Source organism: Nerophis lumbriciformis, linkage group LG30 (genome assembly GCF_033978685.3).
Source record: "Nerophis lumbriciformis linkage group LG30, RoL_Nlum_v2.1, whole genome shotgun sequence".
Lineage (NCBI taxonomy): Eukaryota > Metazoa > Chordata > Actinopteri > Syngnathiformes > Syngnathidae > Nerophis > Nerophis lumbriciformis.
This window is the reverse complement of record NC_084577.2, coordinates 26,218,252-26,240,086: the sequence shown is the minus strand read 5'-3', so window position 1 is coordinate 26,240,086 and position 21,835 is coordinate 26,218,252. Positions and strand designations below refer to the sequence as shown.

Here is a 21,835-nt window from a genome sequence, read left to right as displayed (position 1 = left end):
CCAGTGCCAAAAATGTTGGAGAAAAAAAAAAAGAAAAAAAAAGTTGTTACTATTATTTCTAAATACAAAAAATAATCTCACGTTAATAAAAATGCAAAGTAAAGCCTATTTAATAGAAATATTATTTGTTACAACATTACGCCCCCCCTCCTCCCCCCGCACGGTGCGCCCCCTCCCTTCCCGTATCATGACTCTTTTTGGACGTCACCACATCAAAAAATCAACACAAGATGTCAAAACGGCCAAAACTGTCAGGTGCCCAGGGAAGAAAAAAGAGAAAAGAAGAGGAGAAACGAGTAAAGACAGAGGTAGCAGGTAGGTAACGTTAGCCTACATGAAATTGTTTGTCTGTTACAGAATGTGTTGGTAGACTTGGCTTTTTAGCATTAAGCTAATGTTACATGATTCGGCAATTGCTAATCAATAAATAGCTGGTTCTGTTTTAACGTCGGGTTAATATTGTGGAGGGGGCTAAATTGTTATGGAAAATAATAATGTAACGTTAGGTAATTACAGTACTCCCACCTTACATTCCTCAGGGACATTTGTATTAGATCTTTTAAGCAGGTGTTTTTTGTTTACATTATTGCCTTCTGGTTAGCTAATGTTTGCCCTGCAGGTAATAGTCACTTTTCCACCCCTTTATATATTAGGTATAGTTGTAAGTAAAAAAAAAAAGGTCAAAGACAAAGCTATTCGGGTTCTTGTGAGTATATACACTTCACTGCCGATGTGGGGGGGCGCCACCTAAAATCTTGCCTAGGGCGCCAGATTGGTTAGGGCCGGGCCTGGTACTGATTCACAGAAAATCAAATGGTACCATATTTTGATGCCTACACACTAAAAGCACAACTTTGTTTTGTATCAACAAATATGTGCGACTGTAGTAACTATAGTGAAATATAGATATCGTAAATATACTATTGGGCAATAAAATATGATATATTTTTTACTGGCATGAGCATCTTAACTCCTGTTAATATTCCAGAGGAGTTTTACTATCCAACAACATAAGAGGAAAAAGTCAATCCTTATTTTTCCTCTTCATCTTCTCACGTCTCTGTCCTGTCCTCCAAGGTGAATTGTACTTTCTTGCCACGGGTGCGGCGAGTGCCACCGCCAGAGCGGGAGTCATCTATAAGATAGTGGATCCCTCCAGGTAACCACGGTGATGTTTACACTATTTATTGTCGAATCACTCGGGCCAATTTTAACACATGAACACATCCTTCCTGATGGAGCGTGCACCCGCCTCCGATTAGTGATCAGGAGACTCGCCTGCCTCGGATCACTAATCAGAGTTGGTTTATAAGCCAGCCTCGCTTCTTGGATGGATTATTTCCATTGCTTTACATTATGTTTTTTTTTTTTTTGCACTTCCCTGCTGCACTACATTTTTACCTGCACACTGTCTCCGCATCTTGGGGCCACAACGAGCTGCCCGTGACACTACATCTGATGATAAATATTAGGGGTGCCAAAAAAAAAAAAAGGAAAAATATCGATTTTCAAATGAATCTCGATTCTTAATTTGTTCCCAAAAAAAATCATGCATCGATTTTTTTCTTAAATCATAAAAAAAGAAAATAATAATAATAACACACACACACACACACACACACACATATCCACATATGTACATATATATATATATATATATATATATATATATATATATATATATATATATATATATATATATATATATATATATATATATATATGTACATATATGTGTGTGTGTGTGTGTGTGTGTTATTATTATTATTTTCTTTATGTAAATGTATATTATTTTTTACTAAAAATAAAAAAATGTAAATTTAAATTTAAAAATAAATGTAAAAAAAAAAAAAAAAAAAAAAATATATATATATATATATATATATATATAAAATACATTTAAAATATATATATATATATATGTGTGTGTATATGTGTGAATATATATATATATATATATATATATATATATATATATATATATATATATATATATATATATATATATACACACATATATACATAAATATACATATATATATATATATATATACATACATATTTACACTGTATATACATATATACATACATATACATGTAATCACCAAAAATGATTCCCGGGCGCGGCCGCCCGTGCTGCTCACCGCTCCCCTCACCTCCCAGGGGGTGATCAAGGGTGATGGGTCAGGTGCAGAGAATAATTTCGCCACACCTAGTGTGTGTGTGTGACAATCATTGGTACTTTAACTTTTTAACTTTAACTTTATATACATCATATACATATACACATACATACAGTATATATACACATACATATATACTAGAGATGCGCGGATAGGCAATTATTTCATCCGCAACCGCATCAGAAAGTCGTCAACCATCCGCCATCCACCCGATGTAACATTTGATCAGAACCGCACCCGCCCGCCATCCGCCCGTTATTATATATCTAATATAGACGATGCAAGGCATTAGTGAGGTTATAAAGCTTTTGCCTGTTAAAGAAAGGAGACTGATCCAATGCAGCACAGACATTCGCGTGCCACGCTGTCACGACCCAGACGCACACCAGTGCGCAATCATATGGGAGCCGCGCTGAGCGCACCTCCAAGCGCGTCTCGCTGCCGGCGACGGTCGGGTATATGGGCCCAACGCTCCAGCGCCATCCATTTTCAGGGCTAGTTGATTCGGCAGGTGGGTTGTTACACACTCCTTAGCGGGTTCCGACGTCCATGGCCACCGTCCTGCTCTCTATATCAACCAGGGTGAGCCCCACCCCTTTCGTGAGCGCACTGCGCGCGGAGTGACCCCTGTTACGCGCCCCCGGCAACAGGGGTGGCGGGCAGGTAAGCTGCGCGGGCGGAGCGCGCGGAGTGACCCCTGTTACGAGCCCCCGGCCACGGGGGTGGCGGGCAGGTAAGCTGCTTACCTGCTGCGCGTGACGCCGGCCGCGGCGAAGGCGGACGAGGCGGGGTGTTGGTGCGGTGGGCGCGGTGGTGACCCTGGACGTGCGTCGGGCCCTTCTCGCGGATCGCCTCAGCTACGGCTCCCGGTGGGGCCCTCTCGGGGGAAGGGGCCTCGGTCCCGGACCCCGGCGAGGCGTCGGGGGCCTTCTCCGCTCCGTAAAAGTGTCCATCTCTTTTTCTTTTTTTTTTCTGTTGTGGCATATGCTGCAGGTGCCTGCTCGTTTTTCGTATGTGGGTAACAACATTTAACTATGTATATATATTTCCGAATTGGTTTAACTGCCACCCGCCTGAATCTATTTAAAATCTAATTTTTTTTTATTTCAACTGCCCGACCCGACCCGACCCGACCCGCGGATAAAATCTAATTTTTTTAAATTTCATCCGCCCGATCCGCGGATAATCCGCGGACTCCGCGGTTGTGCCCGCAAACCGCGCATCTCTAATATATACATATACATACACATATATACATATATATACACATGTAAACATATATATATATATATATATATATATATCTTATTTATTTATTTAATTTTTTTCTTTTTTTAAACTACAGGCCAATATTTCGCTGATATCGAGAACACAATTTAAAAATGTCTCAAAAATATTTTTAAAAAAACGGGTCTTGGCAAAAAAATAATAAAAAATATATTTTTATTTTTTTCTATTAAACATTGCATTATATTGGGGTCAATAAGTTGTCAAACACACGCCTCTCCATGTTTCCCAAAGGCGAGCTGCACCAGGAAAATGTGGCATCAAACCTTCGCCGGTGAAGGTAAAGGGAAAACTTCTCCACTTCCGCCCAAAAGAAGGTAAGCTAACCCTCATATCGTCTTTCTAAAGACATCTCTTAACTTCAAATTAAAGTCCATGCAAAACTATTTCCGGGAAAACTTAGACTTGGACAAACTTTAGATATGCAAATGTGTGTTAAATTTGTTATTTTGTACTAAAAACTAAAAAAAAAAAATCCAATATGTGGGGGAAAAAGATTTGCAAATGTATGTCAAATGTGTTATTTTGCAGTAAAAACTAAAAAATATATATATATATTGACTTGTTGTTTTACTCCACCAATTTGTGGTAGCAAAATATATGCAAATTGATGTTAAATTTGTTATTTTGCACAAAACAAAAAAAAGGTTTTTATTGAGTCCCTATAATATATGTATATATACCATATATATATATATATATATATATATATATGTATGTGTGGGGAAAAAATCATATATATATATATATATATATATATATATATATATATATGTATATATATATATATATATACACACACACACACACAAGCGGCAGAAAATGGATGGATGGATATATATATATATATATATATATATATATATATATATATATATATATATATATATATATATATATATATATTGTTTTTTTTTTCCTTTCCTTCACCAATTTGTGGGGGGAAAGATATGTAAATTTATGTTAAATGTGTTATCTTGTACTACAAACTAAAAAAAAAAAAAAATCCAATAGGATATGCACATTTATGTTTAATTTGTTATTTTGCACGAAAACCTAAAAAAAAATATATATTCACCCCTCCACCAATTTGTGGGGAGAAATATATGTAAAGTTATGTTAAATGTGTTATCTTGTACTACAAACTAAAAAAAAAAAAAAAATCCAATAGGATATGCACATTTATGTTAAATGTGTTATTTTGCACTTAAAAACAAAACAAAAAAAAGGTTATTATTGAGTCTCTCCTCCCCTACAAATTTGTGGGGGAAAACATATGCAAATTAAATTTGTTATTTTGCACACAAAAAAAAAAAAGAAAAAGAAAAAAAGAATGTAAATGTTTTTTCCTACTCCAGTTTATGGGTGCAACATATGCACATTTATTTTGCACTAAAACAAAAATAATAAATCCATTTTGTGGGGGAAAGGATATGCAAATATGTGTAATTTGTAGAACTAAAAATATGTATATATATACATGTATATTCTTTTTTTTTTCCTTCACCAATTTGTGAGGGGAAAGATATGCTAATTCATGGTTGATTTGGCCTTTTGCACTAAATCCTAATATATATACAGTATATTCACCCCCCCCCCCCTCCCCCCACCACCACCATCACCACCGCGTTGTTGGGGGAAAGATATGTAAATTAATGTAAAATGTGTTATTTTGTACCAACAACAACAACAACAACAAGCCAATATTTGGGGCAAAGGATATGCAAATGTATGTTAAATTTGTTATTTTGCATTTTTTTTGCACATTTTTTTATTTTAAACATACTTTTTTTTTTTTCCATCACCAGATTGTGGAGCAAAAGATAGGCAAATTTAGGTAAAATGTGTTATTTTGCATTTAAAAACAAAACAAAAAAGGTAATTATTGATTCCCCTTACCCCATCAATATGTGGGGGAAAGGATATGTAAATCTATGTTAAATATGTTATCTTGTACTAAAAAGTAAAAAAAATAATGTAAATAATTGTTATTTTGCACTAAAATGGGAGGTGGGGGGGTGGTATGGATGGGATATAAATAAAAATATTTTGACATTTAGGGCAGACAATAGATATATGATTTATGTGAATATGATGTAATAGATAGGAATGTCTGATGCTGGATGTCAATAAAAAAAATAAAAAATAAAAATAAAATAAATAAATAAATAAATTATAGAATTCCCCCACCAATTTGTTTTGGGCTCACATGGTGCACAGGAAGTTGCATCATTCAGACCCTGTGCAGGCCGAAAAAAGCGATTTAGCAGCATGACTTTTAAACCTTCTCGTTATTTGTCAGCCAGACAAATGCGAGGAACTGAGTTTCACAAACATACTCGAGTAAATACATCATTTAAATTGGAGTTTTAGTGTGAGTACATTCACACAATAAACTACAGGTGTTTTTGCATATAGAAATTAAACAACATCCACAGCAAACATTGCGCACAATATATGTGGCTCAACACAATTAAACCGATGGTGTAGCGTTATCGCCCTCTACTGGTCAAATGTCCCGATTGGCACACGGTCACAGATTGTAAAAGGGACAAGCGGTAGAAAATGGATGGATGGATGGATGTCATGACTGATTCTTTTTTTTTTTTTTGCCTTTGGCAGAATATGTTATGGACAAGAAAGCGACCACCACACCCGTGCCGACCACAACGGCGAGGACAGCCCCCGCCACCAGAAGAGCCCCGACAAGAAGAAGCACCACACCCACTCCCACCAGAAAAGCTTGGCCCCCGCAAGCGCCGACGGGAAGAGCGGCCAAAAAGACGCCGACAGCGGCCCTAAAAACGACGACCTCGGCAGCCACTTTGGCCAAAGCCACACCCACCGGTAGGCTCACTGGTACACCCGAGTCTGCTGTTAGGACTAACATCCCAGCCACGAGCGGAGGCGTGCACACCTGTGCCACACCTTCCTTCTGTGCCGCTCTAACTTTACTCTACATTAACACGTCACTACTTCACATGGTTACATCATGGCTTGCTTTGGAGTGACAGCATCTTTTCAGTGGACTTTCCTGAGAAGATGTGATGGTTGTTCAACTCCAGCACTCAGTTCCTCCCATTTGTCTGGTTGACAAATAACTGGAAGGTTAAAGGTCATTCCTCTGAATCGGTGCCATTTGCTTTTTGGGCCTGCACAGGATCTGAATGATGCAACTTCCTGCGGACCATGTGAGCCCAAAACAAATTGGTAGGGGGGGATATTGATTTATATATATATATATATATATATATATATATATATATATATATATATATATATATATATATACTGTATATATATGTATATAAAATATATATATATATATGTATATATATATTTTTATTTTTATTTTTATTTATTTTTATTTATTTTTATTTTTTTTATTTTTATTTTTTAGTGCAAAATAACAAATGTAACATACATTTGCATATATTCTTCCCCACAAATTGGTGGAAGAAAAAAACAGGTCAATATACATACATATATATATATATATATATATATATATATATATATATATATATATATATATATATATATATATATATATATATATAAATATATATATATATATATAAATATATATATATATATATATATATATATATATATATATATATATACGTTTTTTTCTTCCATATATATATATATATATATATATTTATATATATATATATATATATATATATACATATATATATATATATATATATATATATATATATATATATATATATATATATATATATATATATATATATGTATGTATATTGACCTGTTTTTTTTCTTCCACCAATTTGTGGGGAAAAATAAATGCAAATGTATGTTACATTTGTTATATATATATATATATGTATATATATGTATATGTATATGTATATGTATATATGTATATATATATATATATGTATATATATATATATATATATATATATATATATATATATATATATATATACATATATATATATATATATATACATATATATAATTTATTTTAGTGCAAATTAACAAATTTAACATCAAGTTGCATATCTTTTGCCCCACAAATTGGTGGAGGAAAAAAACAAGTTAATATTATTTAATTTTTTTAGTTCTTAGGGCAAAATAACAAATTACACATATTTGCATATCTTTTCCCCTACATTTTCTTTTTTTGCTTGTTTATATATATATATATATATATATATATATATATATATATATATATATATATATATATATATATATATATATATATATATATATATATATATATATATATATATATATATATATATATTCACACATACACACACACATATATATATATATATATATATATATATATATATATATAAAATAAATTTAAAAAATAAATAAATAAATATATATATATATATATATATATATATATATATATATATATATATATATAATTTTTTATTTTTTTATTTTTTTTTTAAATTTAAATGTAATTTTGTTTATTTTTAGTGCAAAATAATATACATTTACATATCTTTCCCCCCACAAATTGGTGGTGGTGGGCAATATATATATATATATATATATATATATATATATATATATATATATATATATATATTGGTTGATTTATTTTTAGTCCAAAATAACAAATTAAACAAATTTGCATATTTTTTTCCAGAAAATTAGTGAAGGAAAAAAAAATAAAAATATATATATATATATATATATATAAATATATATATATATATATATATACTATATATGTTTTAGTTTTTAGGGCGAAATAACAAATTACACATATTTGCATCACAAATTGGAAGATTTTTGTTTTTATTTGTTTTTAGTGCAAAATAAATTTGCATATTTTCCCCCACAAATTAGTGGAAGAAAACAAGTACCATTTAATACCACACGAACACACACAAATGTACGAACATTGGTAGCGTTGTGAAATGGCACCGATTTGTTGGAATGGCCCTTGCTTGGAATAATCTTTTAAGCATCTTTTAAGAATGTGGATTTTAAAAGTACAACATACGAATCAATTAGACATTTGAAGCTAAGTTGCGATTATTTACTCATTTCATATTGCACTTTGTTTTTGTTGTTGTGATTTGATATGTTTTAGGGTCAATTTACTCACAATAGTCATCCTTTTTTGATATGTCTTCAAGTTTATATTGCACAGCATGTGATATATTTCTTCTAAAGTATTTTAATCAACTGATGTTTTGATGTGTTTTCATAATTGAACGACTTTGTTTTGTGCAGTCATTGAAAAAAAAAAAAATCATAAATTCTTAACGAATCACTTAAAAAAAAAAAAAAAAAAAACTCAACAAACCAATCAAACAAATGTTATTCTGCTAAATAATTTATTGATTCCATGCAATTTTGATTGTTTTTTGAGGTGTGTGATCGTGTAATTGCCATGTGTATAATTGAATAGTGTGCTCTTCTTCTGCTGGTACAAGAGACTGAAGCATGCTGGGAACATTCTAGCCTTCCTATTGTTTTGCACTATTTGAATTGAAGTCGGCTACATTATTTATTTGGAAAGAATCTAATAAATTAAGTTTGACCAGCCTCAGTTTGGACATTGGTCTGTTTGTGTTTACATATTTTAGAGCTTTTGCAGGCTTCGTGGCAGCTTTTTTTTAGAAAGTTTTTCCCATTCAGTTGCAATTTATTTTTTTCCACTAACTTTGAATCAAGTTAATAATAATAATAATAGTAGATTTTATTTGTAAAAATCACTTTACCTTGAGTAAACAACCTCAAAGTGCTACAGTGAATTAAACATTTTTTAAATAAAAAGATAATAAAAAATAAATAAAAATAAAAACTAGAACAGCCAAATAGCTAAAACTAGTATGCATATATCTAAAAAAAAAAAAAAGGCTTTTTTTTAAAAAGAAGGGGTTTTAAGCTAGTCTGTGGTGCCCTCAGGTGGTCAGGGAGAGCGTTCCACAGACTGGGAGCGGCGGAGCTTTGTCCTCAGAGGTTGGAGGAGTTCCTTGTTACCCCCCAAAGCACAGGATTGCAACAACATTTTTAAAATAACAAACACCGTATTGATGTTTTAGTTGTTTATTAATATATATTATTGAATAATTAATTATAAGGCACACTCGTAATAATTAACTGTAATTATAGTTTTTAAAAAAAAAGTCTTTAATTGAACAATATTGCAGTGTAAAACAGCACATTTGTCAATATAACCACACATCAAATAATTATAGTCTTAAAGTCTCCCAGGCAGTATTAAAAAGTATCCAGTAACAAACGTATCCGCTTCATTCAATTCACTGCATCCGGAGCTTGATTTAATCAATTCCCACCTGTCATGATCCGTGGTCTGGATCATCTTTTTGTTATTTTTCTGTTTGTTTTGGACTATTTTAGTTCCTGTTTGTGACACCTGCAAGTGAAAATATGTTCCTAATCGTCGCACTCTGGATAACGAAATGTTCGATAAATGTGTACATACTCGGGTTGTTCGGATCAGGGTTTTACGATACAGAGCATCCATGACTGAGATCGGCTGATACCGATTTACTAACTGTAAATGTTTCATTTATTTCGGATTCAAGGGGCTTTATTGTGGTGTGTTGTATTGATACTTTTAAAATATCAGCACACTATTTAAATTAGTTCCTAATTGTCTTTTAATACGTACACTTGTTTGCACAAAGCAAAGTCTTTAGTACACAATAACTACATTTATCAAAATTATTCCCTGAATTTTCAAACATTAACAAAAACAAACAAATATATATCGACCGAATCACTCAGGTATTGACCATATTCTGATATTACCCAAGGTGTCGACACCACCAATTTATGGATCAATCCGCCCTCTTTACATGTCGTGTACTTCTGGCTGCAACATGTTATATTATTCTCTCTCTCACTCGTATTAATGTACTTTTTAATTTCCTACTTGCCTACTTTCTTTCATGCTTCCATCGGCACTTCTTAAACTTTACTAAGCACTTATTTTGTTATGTGGTTTCAAGCTGGCTATGCCTGCTCCCGGCTTGCTCTCTGTGTAACATGTTTTCGCCTCGTCCTAATACTTGACAGCGATACAAAGATATTAAGAAGTGTAGATTATTTTGCCTACTTTCTGCTGTAACATGCTTCCATCGGCACTTCTTAAACTTTACTAAGCACTTATTTTGTTATGTTGTTTCAAGCTGGCTATGCCTGCTCCCGGCTTGCTCTCTGTGTAACATGTTTTCGCCTCGTCCTAATACTTGACAGCGATACTAAGATATTAAGAAGTGTAGATTATTTTGCCTACTTTCTGCTGTAACATGCTTCCATCGGCACATCTTAAACTTTACTAAGCACTTATTTTGTTGTGTTGTTTCAAGCTGGCTATGCCTGCTCCCGGCTTGCTCTCTGTGTAACATGTTTTCGCCTCGTCCTAGTACTTGACAGCGATACAAAGATATTAAGAAGTGTAGATTATTTTGCCTACTTTCTGCTGTAACATGCTTCCATCGGCACTTCTTAAACTTTACTAAGCACTTATTTTGTTATGTTGTTTCAAGCTGGCTATGCCTGCTCCCGGCTTGCTCTCTGTGTAACATGTTTTCGCCTCGTCCTAATACTTGACAGCGATACTAAGATATTAAGAAGTGTAGATTATTTTGCCTACTTTCTGCTGTAACATGCTTCCATCGGCACATCTTAAACTTTACTAAGCACTTATTTTGTTGTGTTGTTTCAAGCTGGCTATGCCTGCTCCCGGCTTGCTCTCTGTGTAACATGTTTTCGCCTCGTCCTAGTACTTGACAGCGATACAAAGATATTAAGAAGTGTAGATTATTTTGCCTACTTTCTGCTGTAACATGCTTCCATCGGCACTTCTTAAACTTTACTAAGCACTTATTTTGTTATGTTGTTTCAAGCTGGCTATGCCTGCTCCCGGCTTGCTCTCTGTGTAACATGTTTTCGCCTCGTCCTAATACTTGACAGCGATACAAAGATATTAAGAAGTGTAGATTATTTTGCCTACTTTCTGCTGTAACATGCTTCCATCGGCACTTCTTAAACTTTACTAAGCACTTATTTTGTTATGTTGTTTCAAGCTGGCTATGCCTGCTCCCGGCTTGCTCTCTGTGTAACATGTTTTCGCCTCGTCCTAATACTTGACAGCGATACAAAGATATTAAGAAGTGTAGATTATTTTGCCTATTTTCTGCTGTAACATGTTTCCATCGGCACTTCTTAAACTTTACTAAGCACTTATTTTGTTATGTTGTTTCAAGCTGGCTATGCCTGCTCCCGGCTTGCTCTCTGTGTAACATGTTTTCGCCTCGTCCTAATACTTGACAGCGATACAAAGATATTAAGAAGTGTAGATTATTTTGCCTACTTTCTGCTGTAACATGCTTCCATCGGCACTTCTTAAACTTTACTAAGCACTTATTTTGTTATGTTGTTTCAAGCTGCCTATGCCTGCTCCCGGCTTGCTCTCTGTGTAACATGTTTTCGCCTCGTCCTAATACTTGACAGCGATACAAAGATATTAAGAAGTGAAGATTATTTTGCCTACTTTCTGCTGTCACATGCTTCCATCGGCACTTCTTAAACTTTACTAAGCACTTATTTTGTTATGTTGTTTCAAGCTGGCTATGCCTGCTCCCGGCTTGCTCTCTGTGTAACATGTTTTCGCCTCGTCCGAATACTTGACAGCGATACAAAGATATTAAGAAGTGTAGATTATTTTGCCTACTTTCTGCTGTAACATGCTTCCATCGGCACTTCTTAAACTTTACTAAGCACTTATTTTGTTATGTTGTTTCAAGCTGGCTATGCCTGCTCCCGGCTTGCTCTCTGTGTAACATGTTTTCGCCTCGTCCTAATACTTGACAGCGATACAAAGATATTAAGAAGTGTAGATTATTTTGCCTACTTTCTGCTGTAACATGCTTCCATCGGCACTCCTTAAACTTTACTAAGCACTTATTTTGTTATGTTGTTTCAAGCTGGCTATGCCTGCTCCCGGCTTGCTCTCTGTGTAACATGTTTTCGCCTCGTCTTAATACTTGACAGCGATACAAAGATATTAAGAAGTGTAGATTATTTTGCCTACTTTCTGCTGTAACATGCTTCCATCGGCACTTCTTAAACTTTACTAAGCACTTATTTTGTTATGTTGTTTCGAGCTGGCTATGCCTGCTCCCGGCTTGCTCTCTGTGTAACATGTTTTCGCCTCGTCCTAATACTTGACAGCGATACAAAGATATTAAGAAGTGTAGATTATTTTGCCTACTTTCTGCTGTAACATGCTTCCATCGGCACTTCTTAAACTTTACTAAGCACTTATTTTGTTATGTTGTTTCAAGCTGGCTACGCCTGCTCCCGGCTTGCTCTCTGTGTAACATGTTTTCGCCTCGTCCTAATACTTGACAGCGATACAAAGTTGGCAATACCGATCTTGTACTTTGTCATGAAAATCAGCCGATTGATCGGCACATCCCCAATACACACATTTGAACTAGGAAGTCGGAGCTGGGAATGACACAACAGCCGAGTTGTGAGCATTCCAGTTACAAGATCGGAACCAAAGCTAGTCTTGCGCTAGTTTTGGCTGAATTTGAACAACTTACGGGAAAGTATGGACTCTTTTTGAAACCTTCAAAAATGGTGGCCAAAGACGCTATCGTTAGCAACGTAAAACGTATAGTTTACTCTACTGTAACGTTACTACACATAAACGCCCCACAGTACATCGTATATGGCTGATGTAGCGCGACAAAAACTAACCACAAGTGCTAACAACAGACAATATCGAAGTATTGGAGTATCTGGGTGATGCCAATGCTCCGACTTCCCGAGTAGGAAATCCGACATCGGGGTGCGTTCACTCGACTTCGGACGAGGAACTCGGAAATTCCGACTTCCTGGGACAAATGGAACATCCTATGTATAAACTACATTACCCAGAAGGCTTGGCGCCGTAGACGGGAACGGGAAGTAGAGTCTGAGCTACGCGAGAGGACGACAACTGTGGCGTTTGATCAATAAGAAGAATAACAAGAACAACAATAGAAAGAAACAAGTTTTGATTCGACAGTTGACGTGCCGCCACTCTTTTTGAAGTATGGATTCTTTTTTTAAACCTTCAAAAATGGTGGCTGAAGAGTCAATACAGACGCTATTGCTAGCAACGTATAGATTACTCGACTGTTACAGTACTACATATAAACTTTTTGAAGTATGGACTCTTTTCGAAACCTTCAAAAATGGTCGCCGAAGAGGCGACACGGATGCAATTGCTAGCAACGTAAAACGTATAGATTACTCGACTATCACAGTACTACATATAAACGCCCAACAGTACATCGTATGTGGCTGATTTAGCGCGACAAAAACTAACCACAAGTGCTAACAACAGACAATATAGAAGTATTGGAGTATTCGGAGCAGCCGTCTTTGAAGCCAACTTAGGGGTGATGACAATGCTCCGACTTCCCGAGTAGGAAATCCGACGTAGGGGTGCGTTCACTCGACTTCAGAATAGGAACTCGGAAATTCCGACTTCCTGGGACAAATGGAACATACTATGTATAAACTACATAACCCAGAAGGCTTGGGAGTAGGGTCTGAGCTACGCGGGAGGACGACAACTGTGACGTTTGGTCAATGAGAAGAATAACAAGAACAACAAGAAACGTGTTTTGATTCGACAGTTGACATGCCGCCACTCTTTATGAAGTATGGACTCTTTTCGAAACCTTCAAAAATGGTGGACGAAGAGGTGACACAGACGCAATTGCTAGCGACGTAAAACGTATAGATTACTCAACTGTCACAGTACTACATATAAACGCCCAACAGTACATCGTATATGGCTGATGTAGCACGACAAAGACTAACCACGAGTGCTAACAACAGACAATGTAGAATCTTACGGTATTGTTTACATTCAGAGCAACCATCTTTGAAGCCAACTTAGGGGTGATGACAATGCTCCAACTTACCGAGTAGGAAATCCGACGTAGGGGTGCGTTCACTCGACTTCGGACTAGGAACTCGGAAATTCCGACTTCCTGGGACAAATGGAACATACTATGTATATACTACATTACCCAGAAGGCTTGGAAGTAGGGTCTGAGCTACGCGGGAGGACGACAACTGTGGCGTTTGATCAATAAGAAGAATAACAAGAACAACAAGAAACTAATTTTGATTCGATAGTTGATGTGCCGCCACTCTTTATCAAGTATGGACTCTTTTCGAAACCTTCAAAAATGGTGGCCGAAGAGGCGACACAGACGCAATTGCTAGCAACGTAAAACGTATAGATTACGCGACTGTTACAGTACTACATATAAACGCCCAACAGTACATCGTATATGGCTGATGTAGCACGACAAAGACTAACCACGAGTGCTAACAACAGACAATGTAGAATCTTACGGTATTGTTTACATTCAGAGCAACCATCTTTGAAGCCAACTTAGGGGTGATTACAATGCTCCAACTTACCGAGTAGGAAATCCGACTTAGGGGTGCGTTCACTCGACTTCGGACTAGGAACTCGGAAATTCCGACTTCCTGGGACAAATGGAACATACTATGTATATACTACATTACCCAGAAGGCTTAGAAGTAGGGTCTGAGCTACGCAGGAGGATGACAACTGTGGCGTTTGGTCAATGAGAAGAATAACAAGAACAACAAGAAACGCGTTTTGATTCGACAGTTGACGTGCCGCCACTCTTTATGAAGTATGCACTCTTTACGAAACCTTCAAAAATGGTGGCCGAAGAGGCGACACAGACGCAATTGCTAGCAACGTAAAACGTATAGATTACTCGACTGTTACAGTACAACATATAAACGCCCAACAGTACATCGTATGTGGCTGATTTAGCGCGACAAAAACTAACCACAAGTGCTAACAACAGACAATATAAAAGTATTGGAGTATTCGGAGAAGCAGTCTTTGAAGCCAACTTAGGGGTGATGACAATGCCCCGACTTCCCGAGTAGGAAATCCGACGTAGTGGTGCGTTCACTCGACTTCGGAATAGGAACTCGGAAATTTCGACTTCCTGGGACAAATGGAACATACTATGTATAAACTACATAACCCAGAAGGCTTGGAAGTAAGGTCTGAGCTATGCGGGAGGACGACAACTGTGGCGTTTGGTCAATAAGAAGAATAACAAGAACAACAAGAAACGTGTTTTGATTCGACAGTTGATGTGCCGCCACTCTTTTTGAAGTATGGACTCTTTTCGAAACCTTCAAAAATGGTCGCCGAAGAGGCGACACGGATGCAATTGCTAGCAACGTAAAACGTATAGATTACTCGACTGTTACAGTACTACGTATAAACGCCCAACAGTACATCGTATATGGCTGATTTAGAGCGACAAAAACTAACCACAAGTGCTAACAACCGACAATATAGAACCTAATGGTATTGTTTACATTCAGAGCAACCATCTTTGAAGCCAACTTAGGGGTGATGACAATGCTCCGACTTCCCGAGTAGGAAATCCGACATAGGGGTGCGTTCACTCGACTTCGGACGAGGAACTCGGAAATTCCGACTTCCTAGGACAAATGGAACACACCATTTATATACTACATTACCCAGAAGGCTTAGCGCCGTAGACGGGAACAGGAAGTAGGGTCTGAGCTACAACTGTGGCGTTTGGTCAATAAGAAGAATAACAAGAACAACAATAGAAAGAAACAAGTTTTGATTCGACAGTTGACGTGCCGCTGCTCAGAGACTGATTGCATCGGCGAAAATGGCGCTGATTGGCTAAATGTGAGGCCACACATTATTTGCGGGGATCAGCACTAAAATGATTTGACAAATGATGTCTGAATTCCAAAAAAAGGACATGGTCTTGAAGTTAAGAGGGTGATTCTGTCTCGTCCTCAGGTTCCGTCGACACTGCAGCCTTCTCCGGCATTCAAACCGCAAGTTCATCGAGGAAACATGTGAGACCCCACCCGACTACCTCCTCCCGGACTCTAACCTTCCCGCAGGCCCCTCCTCTTCTGTCCACAAAGAAAACGTACACACGTTTGACCAATGCCCGTAGTCCTGAGCCTCAAAGGAGGTCGACGACTCCACGGCCGCCGTATTGGATCCCCAAGCCCACATCCTATAGACCTCCAACCAACCCCACTCAGGCAAAGGTGGTGTTGGGAGATAAGACGGACAACGCGGAGGAAGGTGAGGGTAACCAAGTGAATAAACGGCCCAGGGTAGGAGGACGAGGGTACGGTCACAAGGGAGTAAGAACAGGAGGCCGAAGGATCCGTGTCGGCTCGGTCCGACTAGTCAGCACAGACGGTCTATCCGACCGAGGAAGAGTCGAGATCTTCATCCGTGGGGAGTGGGGGACCGTCTGCGACGACCTCTTCACCACCAGGGCCGGTAGCGTGGTGTGTCGGCAGCTGGGCTTCACCACGGCGCTGGCGGTGATGAAGAGGGCCGTTCTGGGTTCGGCGGACGTCGCCGTCCGGATCTTCTTGGACGACGTGGAGTGCGAGGGCGAGGAAAGGTCCCTGCTGGACTGCAAGAGGTCCAGAGTCGGGAAGCACAACTGCTCCCACTCGGAGGACGTGGGAGTGATCTGTGGGTAGGGGAGGACCTTGGAACGTAGGTCTGGATGAGTTTTTGCCCCATACCTTTGAGAATCCTGAGTGTGACGGATGCATGAAGGAGTGGAGGGTTGGTTATTTTATCCAGGACTAGCTGCAGTGTGCTCAAACAACCACCAGGTAGCATCGGTCAGCAGATCAATCAAGAAAACTAAATGCATTTTTCACTCATGCTTTAAGTGAGGGATGAGGCAAAAAGTAATCCAGGCCTACTCTTGTTTGGTAATCTCCAGATCAATGTTCGGTTTTTACAAATTTTAAGCTCACGTCCGCCTAAATCCTCAAAGATGACGCAACCGCATTTGTGTTGATCTGTTGTTAATTGTAGAGATACCGCGTTCATGTTTAACCGTCATCATAGGAACTACAAAAGATTATTAATATTCCGAATACGGGATAAAATCACGGGAAAAAGTTCCTATATTCAGGTCAGTACAAAACGTACCGTATTTTTCGGACCATAGGGCGCACCGGATTATAAGGCACACTGCCGATGAGCAGGTCTTTTTTCATACAATAGGTGCACCGGATTATTATTATTATCGGCGGTCACTCGAACGAGTATGACGATCCTCCTGGTAGGGGTGTATCCCTTTATGGAGGATGCCTGTGCGTGACTTTGTTTTACGTGGGGAGACTGGTGCACAGGCAGTCACCACACGATCCTTGACAGAACCGGGTCAGGGTCCAGTGGCATGGAGTCCAAGACGACTGGGGACCCTTTTCTGCTGCAGCCTTCTTCCGCCATCATAGCCGTTGTGGTAGTTCTTAAAGCTACCCTCTTCCGCCTGCTCCGCCGTTGAGGTATTCACCGTATTTCTGGCTAGGGGGCAGTCAGGTACCAGGCCTTTGCCAAGGGCCACCTGGGGTAACAGTAGTAAAGGGGTTAACCTCCTAGTGCCCCAAGACCCCATAGAGGAGCCTCCACTGCCGGATGCACTTTAACGTCATGCCCAAGACATGGACCGGATTATAAGGCGCATTAAAGGGGTTGTATTAGGATTTTTTTTCTAAATGTAAAAGACTTCTTTGTGGTCTACATACCATGTGATGGTGGTTCTTTGGTCAAAATGTTGCATAGATGATGTTTTACAAGTCGCTTTCTGACAATCACTTTTGTGGGCGGTGTTATTTCGACAGCGTCTTCTCCCCGTCATCTTTGTTGTAGCGGTGTAGCGTGCAAGGACGGGAGTGAAAGAAGTGTCAAAAGATGGCGCTAACTGTTTTAATGACATTCAGACTTTACTTCAATCAATAACGGAGCAGCATCCGGAAACAACAACACCGGAAATATGTCCCGTGAAAAAACGTCCGACCGGAACTCTCTAATAACTAAAGTTCCTTGGGTGAATAATGTAAACTCACTACACCGGTATGTTTTAGCGCTTCCATACCGAGTCTACTGACAGATATAAGTAAGAACTTTATGCTACTTTATGTTAAAAAATGGCAACAGTGGAGGATGAATGTCCCATAACAAAAAGACAGAGAAAAAGAAGAAGCTTATCGACTACGGTGTCGGCACAGACTACAAAGGCGGACCCGCGCACATTTTCAGGACTTATGCGGATCCCAAATACACATCAGCAGGTACCAGAAGGTAGGTGTCAGGTTCAAACACTGATGACATCTATTAAACAAGACAAGAAGCAAGGAATTAAACAGGGACAGAATAAAAAATTGGCTCAATGAGGAGAAATGCGTACACCTGTACCCTTGCACAGTGTTCCACGTTCTGACGAAAGATTGTACGCCTCCTCTTTTATTTGGACTTTCCCTGATTACATGGCAACAGCTGTCTCTAAGGGAGGGCGGTCGTAAACAGCCATCGCCTTTGATTAAAAACAGTTCAAAGAAAAGGTCCCTGGAGGGGAGTCAGACCCTGCTTCCTCTCCGCTTTGTAGCTCTCGGGTCAAGACAAAATCTTTCTGTGGATTACAGTACATCAAAGAAACAGAACACCTTCATGTTGCTTCCCATCCCACACAGTGGAGTTTTACAAGCCTTCTGCTTGGTAGGATCTGTTGCGTCGACCAGCTCTTCCTCCCAGGGAATCTAAGTTACTGGTCAATCCCAAGTTCTTTAGACGACATATATGCTGAGTAAGAAGGATCACCAAGACAGAATAGGAATATTATCAAGTTTTACTGAAATTTCAGGAGAACCACCTAGACCAATACATTCATACCGGCTTCCTAAGTTGTTCTAACACTCAAACGGAAGAGCCAACTTCTTGCAGCTTGAAGAAAGCCCCCGCCTCTCTGGAAAGGAACACAGCCTCATTGTTCTACTACAGTTAAGACAAAAGTGAGTATTCCATCTCCTACAGTGCAGGCCTTCAAGGTAACACACATAGTTTACTTGCGGTCATAAGATAAAAAATAGAAAGGGTACAAATGGAAAAAACACTATCTGTTTTAAACATGACTATGAGTACAGAAATAACTCTTAAACATATATGCATTCTCCACAGATCAAAGACAGCTTTTGTCCTCTCGAAGGGCGAGTTGAACTCAATGTAACACAAGGTTTTGTGATAACGTAGATACAATTATTCTGACAGTAGGAAAAGTTGGTTTGGCATAATATTGCGAAACTAAACGCCAGGTGATATGTCTGCTAATAGGTGCCATTTTGCGGTCCTTATACACACACCATAATAATACTGGTATGTTTAATGCGCCGACAATCCATCAAGCTGTGCGGTTTCATAGCCGCATTTTGACATATTTTTGAGCGCCGTGTGTAATGTTCTATATTCTCAATGGAACGTTTAAAGTTTTGGTGTTGTTTACTGCCATCATATGGCAGTCTACACGTATCTCTTATGTGTGACTGCCATCTACTAACACACTTGTCATTACACCATGTATAAAAAAAACAACTAAAATTGCTTCAAGGTCGGTAAGCACAACCAATAGTAGGCGCACTGTCGATTTTTGAGAACATTAAAGGATTTTAAGTGTGCCTTATAGTCGGAAAAATACGGTATCTAAAGGAATATCTGCCCATTATCTTTATGAATTTACCGGTGTTAGTTTACATGCAGTTGAGTGATAACAGAGAGGATATTTTCTATTTTTATACTGTCACATTTCAGCGGGGCTATCTTCTGAAATGTTTGTCACAACGTTTTTTATTGTACTGAATTGAATGTGATGAACACAATGCAAGAAAAAGCAAAATGCTGGACATTATGTACTTTGAATGTAATTTCCACTCTGACTATTAATAAAGATATTTACTAAATTTGCTGTTTCATTCATGGGGCTGTCTTCCACGTTCAACATTTTTTATTTTTTTTGCACAGAAGCATATCAAACAATACGGCGCTTAGAAATATGGTGATAAAAACAACAATAGTCAAAATGCATTTGGAAAGTAACATTTCTAAAAAGAACAGCAGCGGCGTGGAGCCTTCAAGTATATTACACAAACAATATTTTTAATAACATTGTTTCAAAATAGTGTCTATATAGTCTAAATAGAAAAAATAATATCCGTTATGCATTTATGCTCTATTTTTTCATGTTTACTATATTTTCTGTTTATTTTATTTCCGTTATGCATATATGCTCTATTTTTTTTTTTAATGTTGGCTTTTTAGGTGAGATTTATTTTTATTTTACAGTTATGCGGTTATGCTTTATTTTTTTATGTTTATTTTGTTTTTGGTTATTTATTTTTCTGTTATGCACTTAAGCTCTAGTTTTTCATGTTTGCTATTTTTTTTGGTTTATTTGATTTCACCGTTATGCATATATTGTCTATTTTTTCATGTTTGATATTTTTATTTATTTTATCTCTCTGTTATGCATTTATGCTCTATTTTTTCGTGTTTGCTATTTTTCCCTTTATTTTACTTCTCCGTTATGCATTTATGTTCTATTTTGTCATGTTTGATATTTTTATTTGTTTATTTTATTCCTCTGTTATGCATTTATGCTCAATTATCTCATGTTTGCTATTTTGTTGTTTTATTTTATATCTCCGTTATGTATATTTGGTGTATTTTTTATGTTTGCTATTCATATTTGTTTATGCTATTTCTCCGTTATGCCTTTATGCTCTATTTTTTTCATGTTTAATATTTATTTTTTGTTTATTTTGTTTCTTTGTTATGCAAATATGCTATATTTTTGGTTTATTTTAATTCTCCATTTTGCATTTATGGTCTGGGTTTTTTATGTTTGCAATTTTATTTGTCTGTTATGCATTTATGCTCTATTTTTTCAAGTTTGATATTTATTTGTTGTTTATTTCATTCCTCTGTTATGCATTATGCTCTATTCTTTTTTTCCTGTTTGCTATTTTTTTATTTTAATTTTTTTTTTCTCCATTCTGCATTTTTGGTCTACTTTTTATGTTTGCTATTTTCATTTGTTTATTTTATTTGTCTGTCGTGCATTTATGCTCTATTTTTTAAGTTTGCTATTTTTAATTGTTTATTTAATTTCTCTGTAATGCATTCATGCTTTATTTATTTATGTTTGCTATTTTTACTTGTTTATTTTATTTCTCCGTTATGCTTTTATAGTCTATTTTTTAATGTTTACTATTTCTGTTTATTTTTTCCCCCATTATGCATTTATTGTCTTTTTTTAATGTTTGCTATTTTTATCTATTTTATTTCTCTGTTATGCATTCATGCTCTATTTTTGCATGTTTGATTTTTTTTTTTTGGTTTATTTTATTTCTCTGTTATGCATTTATGCTCTATTTTTTCCTGTTTGCTATTTAATTGTTTT

At 37.0% G+C, this 21,835-nt stretch overlaps 1 protein-coding gene across 1 annotated transcript in view; it reads left to right on the top strand.

The window, feature by feature from the left end:
- The window catches only part of LOC133572817 (HHIP-like protein 1), a 69,140-nt gene extending 49,372 nt beyond the window's left edge, over positions 1 to 19,768 (top strand). The window contains exons 11-14 of the mRNA XM_061925844.2: positions 1,078 to 1,159; positions 3,705 to 3,787; positions 6,093 to 6,317; positions 16,360 to 19,768. Coding sequence (XP_061781828.1) covers positions 1,078 to 1,159; positions 3,705 to 3,787; positions 6,093 to 6,317; positions 16,360 to 17,069 — 1,100 coding nt within the window. The 3' untranslated portion in view covers positions 17,070 to 19,768. The remainder of the gene's footprint in view (positions 1 to 1,077; positions 1,160 to 3,704; positions 3,788 to 6,092; positions 6,318 to 16,359) is intronic.
- Positions 19,769 to 21,835: the final 2,067 nt, after the last annotated feature.